The 12717-nt window shown below is 43.6% G+C and overlaps 1 protein-coding gene across 1 annotated transcript; it reads right to left on the reverse strand.

The window, feature by feature from the left end:
- Positions 1-9345: 9345 nt before the first annotated feature.
- On the reverse strand, positions 9346-12501 carry LOC118755652. Its single transcript, XM_036490481.1, has 4 exons — positions 11956-12501; positions 11515-11845; positions 10575-11115; positions 9346-9751 (listed from the first exon to the last, which is right to left on the reverse strand). Exons 1-4 carry the CDS (start codon positions 12499-12501, stop codon positions 9346-9348), a joined length of 1824 nt encoding a protein of 607 aa, XP_036346374.1.
- Positions 12502-12717: the final 216 nt, after the last annotated feature.

Raw genomic sequence — 12717 nt, forward strand, 5'->3', positions numbered from 1 at the left:
CACTGAAGATGGCACAACGCCGAAACCGGTTTGTCTCCAAACCAAATGTGACAAGGGATGACGGAAATTCGTTCCATGATATTGTTTATATTTTTTAGTTATACAAGTTTTAGAGGATACCTCCTTTAACATCCTGACCAAGTTTCATTTGTTAATTCCACCTGGTTTTCTTAAAACACAACGTGCGGCTGACTACTAAAGCCCACCCGGAATGAAAGCTTATGACATTCGATACGATACTAGGGTTCTGGTACTCGATTCCAAAAAATATCGTTTTAAAACTATCGAGTAGAAAATATCGGTATCGAATGCCAAAAGTATCGATATGATATCGTATCGAAATTCGTGTCCCTATTTAAAGCTTAACAGTTTGGTAATTTAAACACTGTTGAAGGTGATTTCCGGTATTTCTTATTAGCGCCTGCAACTATCCTTCTTAATAATTTTATAGTGGTTTTACGTTCTTTGGCAAATTACACTCTGTTAGCCATAAATTTAACTATGTTTTGACCGCCTTTGTATCAAGATCCCTGGACCATATTGGCAATTCATTTATATTTTAAATTGCATTGTCATCGTGATTGCAACTATGCTGAAAATTTCAAGTCTCTACCTTGTCGGGAAGTTAGTTTAAAATCGATTGGAATTTTCCGCGGGATGACCATGTTAAATAAAAGCTTGTAATAAAAAAAAAAATAATATGTATGTATGTACAGTTCATGGATAAATAATGTAGGCAATTACATATGTATGTACAAGGAGCAATTAACATTGCTGTTAGCACTTACACTTGTATATGAATATTTATGTACATTATTATTATTATTATGAGCCTTGAGCACTGCCACCTCTAGGGTGGTATATTGTGCGTGGCCCTTTACCCTATACGTGAAGGCATTTAATATAAGCTAGCACTTCGGTGGGCTTTTTGTTCCATATTTCGAATGGATTAAGTGTTGTATCACCTAGGTGAGCGAGTCTGCGTCTAGCGAGAGCAACACATTCACAAAGGATGTGTTCTGGTGTTTCTTCGTCCATCTCACAGAAGCGACAGACGCTCGTGTCTGAAAGATTAATTTTACTGAGGTGATAACACAGGGAACAATGTCCCGTGAAGTACCCAGTGAGAGTTCGAAGGTCCTCCCTGCCTAGATTTATGAGCTTTTTTGAAGCTTCTTGTGATGGACAGATGACCGCTTAGCTTGTCTTTGCCCGGGACATTCATTCCAGTGCCTATCGAATTTTTTGTCGACCCACTTGTTTATGACCAATCTTAAGTGAGCTTTGGTGAGCCCGCAAAAGGGTTCCGGGCCATGGAAAAGTGTGGTAGCTCCGTGTTTTGCTAGTCGGTCCGCCTGTTCATTGCCGTCATGACCCTCGTGCCCCGGCACCCAGCCCAGTAATACTGTGTTCTTACTTCCAAGACCGTTTAGGGTGTTGAGGCAGTCGTACACTTGTTTTGATGTTATTATGTGGGACCTCAGTGCTAGCAAGGCAGCCTGACTGTCCGACATAATGCAGATGTTTTTAGAGGATGTGCCTCTTCTGAGGCATTCTCTGCCACAGATATCGACCGCGTGAATCTCTGCTTGGAAAATGCTGGGGTAGCTGCCCATTGGTATCGATCTTTTAAAATTCGGCCCAAATATACCAGCTCCAGTTTTCCATCTTCAAGTTTTGATCCGTCGGTGTACCAAACTTCAGCTCCGGGTTTGGTGTAGGGGTTTCCTGTGCTCCAGGATGCACCGTCCGCAATAGATACCTTGAAATTCCTAGAAATTACTAGTATCGGAGCTACTGAATCCCTCATATGCATTATGGGGACATTTGCGAATTTCATAAGGACCTTCATATGACCTGTCATGTTTCCGGTTTTTAACTCGGAAGTATTTAGGATTCTCAGTGCCGAGAGACTGGCCTCCCTCTATATTAGAATTGGGAAGGGCGGTATGCCTACAAGAGCACTAAGTGCATCAGCAGGACGGGTCCGCATAGCCCCTGTTATACCAATGCACACCGTTCGGTGCAGTTTGCTTAGTTTTGCGTTAGCAGTTCTTTATGTCGCTTTTGTCCACCATGCCAAGGATGCATAGGTGACTATCGGCTTCACAACTATGTTGAATGACCAGTAAGTCATTTTCGGGGAGAGTCCCCATGTATTCCCGTAAAGTCGCGTGCATACGAAGAAGGCTCTCATTGCCTTGTTTACGGTTGCATCCAAATGTACATTCCAGGTGAGTGTCTTATCCAGCCATACCCCCAGGTATTTTGCTTCATTTGCGAGCCCTATTCTAGTGCCGCCTAGAGTAAATTCTGTCATGGATAACTTTTTCCTCCGGGTAAACGGAACCAGAATAGATTTAGTAGGATTAATGGATAATCCTTTGGTGTCACACTTCTTTGCGTAATGCGCAGGGCTTGTTGCATGCGGTTGAAGATCGTTTACCAGATCGTCTGCATAGCCTTGTGTTTCAAAGCCATGGTCGTTCAGTAGGAAGAGGAGTTCGTCTATAATCATAGTCCACAAAAGAGGAGAGAGTACACCCCTTTGAGGGCAACCTCTTGTGGCTGTAATAGATTCTTTCGTGCCTCCCAGCTCCATCCTGATCTTCCTTGTTTTTAGCATAGAAAGCACACAATGTATTATAATGGGGCTCACTCCATTGCATATCAGGGCATCTCTTATTGCCCTTTATGACGTGTTGTCAAAAGCCCCTGATATGTCAATGAAGGCACAAAGGGCAATGTTCTTACGACTCCAGAGCCTTTTCGATTTTCGCTGTAAGGTTGTGAATGGCAGTCTCAGTGGACTTGCCGGGTTGATAGGCAAATTGGTTCTTATTCAGTGGTCGTTCCGCTAGGTTGACTTCTCTGATGTGTTGATCCAAGATTTTCTCCATGCCTTTTAGGAGAAAGGAGCTGAGGCTAATTGGTCTGTAGGATGAAGACATTTGCTCCGGTTTACCTGCGTTCGGTAAAAATACTACTACTTATAAACTCAAGGAGGTACTCACCCCTATTGTTGGTGTCGGTGCTCCCCCAGACAGTGCTATGGGCATTTGCATTACAGCAGAGGATCCAAGGTATACCACTCCGCCGGCAGTGATCAGTAAGCGCCTTTACTTCAGGTGTCGGGGCTATCTCCTCCTCACCCGGGAAGTACGCGGAGGCAAGTACTGCCTCTTGCACCCCCCTAGGAGTCGGAATTTTGGCCCATACCGCAACGAGATCTGCCGTAATGAACTGTGAAAGAGGGAGAAACGTTAGTTGTTACTTAATAGCATCGCCGCTCTTGGGCGACAGCTGGCGGCATAGATAGTCTTACCGTCCTTTATATTAAGGCCGTTGACGTCACCTCTTAATATCCAGGGTTCCTGGATGAAGGCTACACCTAAACCTTCGTTTGTGAACCTCCTATGTAAAACATCTGATGCTGCTTTAGCGTGGTGAAGGTTCACTTGGAGGCATTTAATGTGCCTTGGATTTGTGAAGTTTTTGTGGTGAGGTGCCATTATTTGCGGTCTTTTCGGCCGCGAGCAGCCACCTTCTTCCCCATGTTGCCCTTCATCAAGACCGCTTCTTCGACCGTCCTTGCACCTCCCTTGCCTTTGCGGCTGGAAATAACCGCTTTGGAGCTGCCTCGTAGTGGTGGCCGTTTTGCAGGCTTTGGGGATGCGATGGGTCCGACGTTCTTTTGGGCTTCTTCCAGCACCTGTTGTAGGGTCGGTCATGTTGTTGTTGCTGTTTTCGGAGGCGTTGTTGGAGCTTTGTGTATTACGTGTAGCTCTCTTGGGTCCCTACCTGTGTCAACCTCCGATGACTTCTGCTGCACTTGCGTGTCAGTGGGTAGCTGCCTGGGAGCTACGACGACGTCTTTGGAGCAGCAAGGTTGCTCCTCCGAGTTAGGGTAATCGGCGTCGGCGGCATCTTTATTTACCACGGGCATCGACGGTTTGGATTTCTCCCTAAGTTCTACTACGCCAAAGCCATAGTTTGCCACGTTCCCGCGGTGCTTTAGCCTGTCTGCTGATAGCGGGTCAACTGCAATGGTGATTTCTGCCATTGTTGACCTGCGTACTCGATTCATAATGCGCCAGTCCGGAATTCTCAGGCCGTCATTCTGTGCCTGAAGCAGACTGACTGACGCATCCTCACTGGTAGAGCTGTCCAGCTCCGGGAAGAGTCCCACAAGAATGATGCGGCGAGGTGTCTCTGCCTCCTCGACCACTTTCATCTTCGCCTCCTTCCATGGAGCCAGCTTTGGAACAGTGTTCCGTATCCACCCCGCGGTCGCAGCATCTATGCAACTGATGGATAGCCATCCCGAGTGAAAGGTGCAACCCTTGAAGATAGGCTTTACAGCGCTAACTGTGTTGCTCCTGACCGCCCTGAGGATGGCATTTTAGATAGCTCTGAGCTCATCCGTTGACCACACTGTGGTTGGATAGTCCTCTGGGACTATACCCAGCTTCACTCCGCACAGTGCATCCCTAAAAGAAACTGGCTCCCCGCGACAATCTGCAGGTGCATGGGGAACAGTTGCCTCACCGGTGGGCACAGATGCAGTACCAGCTGGCCTGTACCCTGCAGATCCCTCACCTGGTTTGGCCAATTTCTTCGGGGATCGCCCCTGCGGGGTGGAGCTATCAGACCTAGGTCTTTTTTTGGAGAATTTGTTTCCCTCCGTGGTGGGCCAACGGGTTCTTTGGCTTTTTCTCTAGCCTGCTTATAGCTCATTCCCTTTTCTATGTACCGCTTGAGGCGTTTCCGATCGGCTCCGCTAAGCCGCTACCGCTCTCGAGCTTGGTGAGATGAGTTGTTCACCGGAGAGGCAATCAACTTCTGCTCATCTCCCGGCGAGATATCAGATAGCGTTCTGACGGGACTTGCATCCTGTCTCACGCTAGTATCCACCATCTCTACATCATACGAGGGACTATGCGCCCCCAGTAGTTCTGTACCGATGGTTTCTGTTTCGAAAGAAGTCGAAAGGCCAGCATTGGCCATTGTTTGGAGCTGTGCAGCTCCTTGTGGCCTTTCATTTGAATTTTTGTTACTTTGCATGTGTATCCCACGAGTATGGGGGAAGGGATGTTAGCTGGGACATAGCCCCCAGTATCCCAAGCAAGACTTCTTACAACCAGAGGGCGCCAGGTATCTGGAGGCCACCGTTATAAGCCACACTTACGTAGTGCTATTCATCCCATAAGCACGGTACGGATGACACTCGGAATTACGGGTTTTATCGAGTTGTCCTCTCTAGATCCGCCATATTCCGTAAAAGCAGGGGCACCTCTCGCAGGGTGTGACACGTATGGTCGGTCTTGAGCCATCCGATCCTGACTCAGAACATTACAACACATATGAAGCAATATCAAGAGCCTTGACCTCCATATGTATGTATGTATGTATATAATTACGCATAAAAACCCTGCTGCTATGTTTTTTTTGTACGTACTAAGTGAGCGCAATATTAAAAGCAGCAACTCTTATCCATCTATGACATACATAGATTCTATGTATATCGCAAACCCCGAGAACGGTTGAACCGATTTTTTCGAAATTTCGGACTCTTGTTGCAGTCGTTCAAAGGATGGTTATACGCTAACAAAAATATCGATATACAAAAGGGGCGAGGAACTTCCGATAAAAACCGAATTTTTCATACTCCATATATCTGGAAATGTGCATGGTGGAGTTCTGGAGCGTGGCACCTCCCATATAAACCTAAATTTTCATACTGCATACCTCTGAAAATGTTCATGAAAAAGTGATGGAACTTGGTATGGAGATATATGAAATCCATTGCATACTCGTGGAGGAAAATTTGAGCTATTAGGGGTATTCTCCAAATCTTGCAAAGCCATTGCACGTAGCACGGATTGCATGGATTGCATAACTTGCAAACACACAACAACAAAATACATGAGAAACAACATTTCCTATCGCTGCAAAATATGCAACGTCGAAACCCATGTATATATTTTGCAAAATAGCATAGCAAAATAAATGCGAACCTGTGCTAGTTGTTTTGTTGTTGGAATTGCTGCATATTTCTCTCATTCCTCTCATCTCGCTCACTTCATTTTTTTTTGCTGTTTCTTGTTATTGTAGTTGATACATAATTTCGCTCCTTGCTACCCATGCATGCTACCACTTTGCAATAGGGTGCTCTCATACTCTTCGAAATTTGGAATACTATTTTTGCATTTCGTGCAATTCGTGCATCGTACAAGACTTCGAGAATACCCCTATTGGAAAAGGGGGCGTGCACCTTGCATACAAACCGAATATTTCATACTGCATATCTCTGTTCATGGAAGAGTCCTGGAACTGGGTATTGACGTATATGAAATCGATCGCATACTATTGGATAAAACTTTGACCTATTTCAAAAGGGGGCGTGGCATCCCCCTTTCAAACCGAATTTACATACTGCATATCTCTGGAAGAGTTTATGGTAAAGTATTGGAACTTGGTATGGAGATATATGAAGTCCATGGCATACTCTTGGAGGAAAATTTGAGCTATTGGAAAAGGGGGCGTGGCACCTTCCACACAAACCCAATTTTTCATACTGCGTATCTCTGGAAATATTCATGGTAAAGTACTGGAACTTGGTGTGGAGATATATAAGATCAATCGCATATGCTTGCAGAAAAATTGGAGCTATTGTAAATGGGCGTGAGCCCTCCCATACAATACAAATTTTTCATATTGCATTTCTCTGGAAGTGTTCATGGTACAGCACTGGAAGTGGGTATGGAGATATATGAAATCAATTGAATACTCTTGAGAAAAATTGGAGCTATTGTCATAGGGGCGTGGGAGCTCCAATACAATATGAATTTTTCACACTGCATATCTCTGGAAATGCTCCTGGTATAGCACTGGAGCTTGGTATGGAGATACATATGTATATGAAATCAATCGCATGCTTATGAATAAAAATTCGCACTATTTGAAAAGGGGGCCTGGAACCTCCCATATAAACCGGATTTTTCATAATAAGTATCACCATGTCACCTTCACTAAATCCCGCTCTCCTATCCCAACTTCCTACCACATTGGTGGTTCTCAGTTGGGTAACCCTACTGAAAGCATACTCTATGTTGGCTTTTATTCGACGTTTCAGCTCAGACTTTTCTGATCCGTATACCCTAAAGTCACTCTATACCTCCCTGGTGCGCTCCAAGTTAGACTATGCCGCCGTAATTTGGAGACCTTATTATGCTTGCCATATCAATAGAACGAATCCAAAAAAAATTTTTCGTTTTGCCCTTCATTCTCTGCATTTTGTCCACCCAATTCCCTCCTACCGTGGTAGATGTCTACTTATTAATCTTAAGTCTTTAGATTGTAGGTGGTCTATTCTCTCCCTTACTTTTGTCGATAACTTAGTACGTGGTGTCATAGACTGCCCATACTTGCTTGGACGTATCCATTTCACTGTGCCTCAGAGGTGTTTGAGAAATCACGTATCTTTCTCCTTGGAGAAGGTAAGAACTCAATATGCTTCTAATGCTCCCATACTCAGGGATCCAAAGGAATTCAACTTGCTCTCAAATTCTTCTGTTCTAGACTTTTCTTACTCGAAAACCCGTTTTAAAGCAATATTAAATGAATTAATTACTTAGTTTGTTTTTCTTATTTTTAAGTCGTTGTAATCTTTATGAAATGTAATAATTTCTGGATTATTATTAAATAAATAAATAAATAAATAAATATCTGAAAGTGTTTATGGTAGAGCACTGGAACTTTATACCGGCGGTGCAACTCCCATACAAGTCGAATTTTTCTTATTTCATATCTCTAGAATTGTTCTTGGTAGAGTACTGGAACTTGGTGTGGAGATATATGAAATTAATCGTATAGTCATGGAGAAAATATGGAGCTATTGGAAAAGAGGGCGTGGCGCCTGCTGTACAAGCCAGATTTCATACTGCATATCTCTGAAAGTGTTCATGGTACAGTACTGGAACTTCGTATGGAGATATACGAAATCAATCCCATACTCATGGAGAAAAATTCGCTCTTTGAAAAGAGAGCATGGCAAAGTACAAACGTACTGACTTTTACTTATCTTTGAATGTGTATATAATTCTTCTGAAGGCATGTTTATGAGTGAAATCCTAAACGGCTGGCGAGATTTTAACAAAGTTTTGTGTGTGTGTTTGAGTGGGTCTCTGAATAGATTAGTTTCAAAATATTCCCCGCCAGTTGGCGCTGCAGTTGAGTTATTACTAAAAATCTTTTTTTTATCCGATTTGACGAATATTCGAAAAATGTATTGGAAACGGTAAAGGCAGTCCAATTGCAAAAAAGAGCTGCCAGGTGGTGCTGAGGTCGAGTTATTACTAAAAATTGACAAGTAAGAAAAGGTGCCGTGAATGTCAGACTAAATCGACCCATTGAACCATTGAGTACATGGAACTCTCGTGTATTACGATTGGCAGAATGGACGTGATTTTCCATTATTATTATGCGTTAAATCTGCATTCGGAGACACCAGGGTTGAGTTGTGCAGTGGTAAATCTCAAATCACAACCTGTCGATATACCTTAAAAGCCAGTTTCATGAAAGCAATTTAATGAAAATTTATTTTTTTTAACTGAATTTAATGTAGAACCTGACAGAAATAAATAATTTTTCACTTAAATTGTTTTCATGAAACTGGCTTTTAAGGTATTTCATCTGAAATAAGTCTGTGTATGTACATACATTGTTATAAATAACTAGTTTTAAGAGCACTGCTGCTCAATGCAAATGAAACTTATATTTTGTACTATGTTTTAAGCAAGCGAAACGTTTAAAAAAACTTAGTTTTTATTTGTATGTAAAGATTCACTTCAATCGTAGGTTAATCAATTTTCGATTTTAAAAGAAAAAACTAGTGATGACACTTGATACACAAAACAGTGTTGCATTTTTGTGTAGCCACCTTCCTTCCAGACGATGTTGCCACATTCTCCCCCCGGTATTGCGACCCATGGGAGAAAATACCCTCATCTAGGCAACAGTGTCGGTGCTATTTCGTCTGATGTCTAGCAGTGCTATCTTTGCAGCTGGACGGTGGTACTCGCCGGCCGATGTGCGAACAGTAGCGCTTCTTACTTGGCCCTCTTTGGAGGTATATACGTTGGTTAAAATACCCTTTGGCCAGGCGTGTCGAGAAAGATTAGGGTCTATGATGATTACCACGTCATCCTTTTCGATTGGTTGTGTATGGTCGAACCATTTTGACCTTCTGGTTAGAGTTGGAAGCACTTCGGCTACCCATCGTTTCCAAAACATGTCAGCTAGGTACTGTGAGTGGCGCCAGGAACCTTTAACATATTTGTCTGTTCAGCAGAATTTGCTTGGTGGTTTGCTGCCATAGGAGCTACCCAGAAAAAAATGATTGGGCGTTAAAGCTTCTTGGTCGGCTGCGTCCAACGATAAGTAAGTAAGCGGACGACCGTTGACAATACTTTCCACTTCTAAAAGCAGATTATGTAGTTTCTCGTCTGTTAGCTTGGTGTCGGGTGTAACGATGTGGTACATTACGTTCTTTACTGAGCGTATCAATCGCTCCCAGGCGCCGCCCATGTGAGGACTTGCTGGTGGAATAAAAGTCCATTTGCATTCCGCGGTTGTTAGTTTCGCCTGTAGAGTATAGAAATCCAGTTCTGCGTAGGCTTTACGTAACTCGTTCTCAGCTGAAACCAGGTTAGTACCATTGTCGCTGAATATTTCTATGGGTTGACCTCTTCTGGAAATGAAATTTCGTATCACCATTACACAGGAGTTCATGCTGAGTGAGTGTGCCACTTCGATGTGGATGGCGCGGCAGGTCATACAGGTAAATAACCCGCGTATCTTTTATCTGTGCGCCTTCCAATTGTCACGAAGAACGGGCCGAAGAAATCAAAACCCACATAAAAAAATTGTCTCGTATATGGCGCCAAACGTCCTTCAGGAAGTGGTCCCATTTCAGGCGGATGCGGGTTTGCGTTGCGCAACTTGCAGGACATACAGTTTAGGCGTAAACATCGCAGAGTTCGACGTAAGCTCGGGATGTAAAATCGCTGAAATATTTCATTGAGGACCGTGTCATGGACGACATGCTGGTATTTTCGGTGGTACCAATCAATTATAAGCTGTGTGATCTTGTGAGTTTTTGGCAAAATGACTTGGTTTTTTGCCGCATCTTCTATGGGAGCCCTTTCCAGGCGGCTGCGCATACGAACTATTTCGTCATCGTCGAGAAATGGTGATAGCTTTCTTAGCGAACTAGAATGATATCGTGGTGGTACGCATCGGCTTGAGCAAGGCGGTAGAGGAAACGGCGGCTCCAGAGAAGCTCGTCGGCGGTCAGGTTGGCTGGCTTGGACGACGGATTAACTTGTAGACGCCACTTATTCCTGCAGTTTTCGATAAAACGCCTTACGTAGGCTACACATCTCTCCAAACGTTCCCATTTGGAAAATTTGTTAACATCAATGCTAGGCTTAACGTTGAATTAAACTGCACATTGTAACCATAGATTCTCTTCTTCCTTCGCAGAATTAATCTTGCACGCAACAGACTCATACTTTGGCCACTTTTCATGTGGTAGCCGTAAAAAATCCGGACCGGTGAACCATGGATTGGTTGGAGCAAATTCATTTGAATTTTTCCATTTGGTTTCTGCATCCGCTGCGTTTTGTTTGGTGGTCACGAAATGCCATTTTGATATGTCGCTATTTTCTTGTATTTCAGCTACCCTGAACATTACGAATTGTTTGTATTTACGTGGATCGGAACGCAGCGAAGTCAGTATTGTTTTTGAATCTGTGTAAAAATGTGTATTGTGAATTGCGAAGTCATGCCCTTTAACAATCGCATTTACTAGGCGTAATCCTGGAACTGCTGCGGTCAATTCCATTCGCGGTATTGATATTGCGCGCAAAGGCGCAACCTTAGTCTTGGAGCTGACTAGAGCCACTTGAATTCCGAGATCGTTCAAAATGCTGAAATAGGCCACAGCTGCACTTGCAGACTCGCTTGCTTCCACGAAAACATGTAGTTCGACTTTACAATCATCGTTTTTAAAGCTGCCAAAGTAACATCTCGGAATTTTCACCTCGCGACATGCTTAAATAATGAGAGCCATTGTTTCCATCTGCATGCAAATTCCTCAGGAATTGTGTCATCCCAATTAATACCACTTCTCCATACGTCTTGCAACAATATTCGTATGCGAATCGTATAAAACGACAGAAATCCTTGTGGGTCATATATTGACATCAGCAGTCGGAGTAGTTCCCTCTTTGTCGGTATTCTTTCGGCTCTTAAGATTTCATTGCTTGCCTTGGTAAACTTCGTGTTAAATGTCGTTGCTCGTTTGCCACCACAACCCGAGAACCTTTTCTGGTTCTACCACTTGGTCGATTGTTTTCCGCGCTTTACAGAAATGGTTTATAGGTTCAGTCTCGCCGAGATCGTGAACTACCTTGGCGCAGTTTGAGACCCAACCTCTGATGTGAAAGTTACCGCGTTTATGCACCTCCTTTACATTTCTGGCCAGCTGGATGGCTTCTTGTGGACTATCAGCGCTGTCCAACATGTCATCCACGTAATCTCGTTCAATTATTGACTTGGAAGCCCTCGGAAACTCCTGTAAAGACTCTTCCGCGTTTTTAACTCTTACGTACTGCGCGATTGATGGTGAGCAGCTGGTTTCGAATGACATAACCTTCAGGACGTAGACATCTGGCGCTCGAGAATCATCGCAATCACGCCAAAGGAATCTTTGTGCATGCTGATCCTCCTCGTCTGCACTGACTCTGTGAAACATTTCACAGATATCCGCACAGATGCCGATCTTACCGATGCGAAAATTGTGATATTCGTGAGCGGTCTTAATAAATCAAGTCCTTTCTCCAGGCATCCGTTTAGAGAAAATCCTTTGTAGACCGCAGTACCATCCCAAACCAATCTTGTCTTTTTTGGCTTGTTGGGATTTCTAACCGAAAATATAGGTAAATACCATTTACGCTTATAATCCATATAGACTTCACATTCATTCAGCTTGCGAATGTACTGCCTTTCCTTCATGCCATGTATGTCCGCGATTACATTCTCTTTAAAGCCAGAATCCTGGTTGAGCTTCTTCTCAAAGCACTCAAGTCGACGCTTTGCCACCTCGTAATTGTCTGGCAGTGATATGTTACGTGAACGCCAGAGTAGCTTAGTCGTAAAATGGTCGCCGGTGCATTCGACGTATTTGGCAAGTCGATTTTTATCATTCTCATATTTTAAATCGCATGGTTGGGTTTGTATATCTGCGCTTTCATGTTTCATGCTTTCAATTAGAAGCTTCTGGATAGCTAAGTCATCGTCGCATTCACATATGTGTAACTGCAAATCATCGCGTAGGTTTTGTTCGCTATATTTTAAAACACCGTAGATTGTCAATCCCAGACGAGTTTTCGTTGCAGCTGGCTCATCGATCTTGCCCTCCCTGAACTTCATGGGCATTGCTACGTGCTTGTTACTTAAGCCTATTATCATTTAAGGTACCACATATTTGTATGACTGTACTGGCAGCCCTCTGAGATGTTTATATTTTTGCGAGAGTTCTGGCATTACCAAAGTTTGCGGAGGCAAGTCAAGCTTGTCGACTGTCCGTACGTCGCGCAACGTATACACTTTAATTTTTGCTTGAGCTGACACTTGCAAATTGACTAGCGCGGA

This window comes from Rhagoletis pomonella, unplaced genomic scaffold, assembly GCF_013731165.1.
Source record: "Rhagoletis pomonella isolate Grant_MI unplaced genomic scaffold, Rhpom_1.0 Rhpom_scaffold_00002, whole genome shotgun sequence".
Taxonomy (NCBI): domain Eukaryota; kingdom Metazoa; phylum Arthropoda; class Insecta; order Diptera; family Tephritidae; genus Rhagoletis; species Rhagoletis pomonella.

Bases quoted from the DNA above. Each gene is read 5' to 3' on its own strand.
- LOC118755652 (XM_036490481.1), bottom strand. From the start codon at position 12,501: ATGCCCATGAAGTTCAGGGAGGGCAAGATCGATGAGCCAGCTGCAACG. The intron at 11,846-11,955 runs GTTTGGGATGGT...CGCATCGGTAAG, and splicing joins AGCCAAAAAAGACAAGATTG to ATCGGCATCTGTGCGGATAT. The intron at 9,752-10,574 runs GTATGAGTCTGT...TTTCATTTCCAG, and splicing joins CCACATGAAAAGTGGCCAAA to AAGAGGTCAACCCATAGAAA.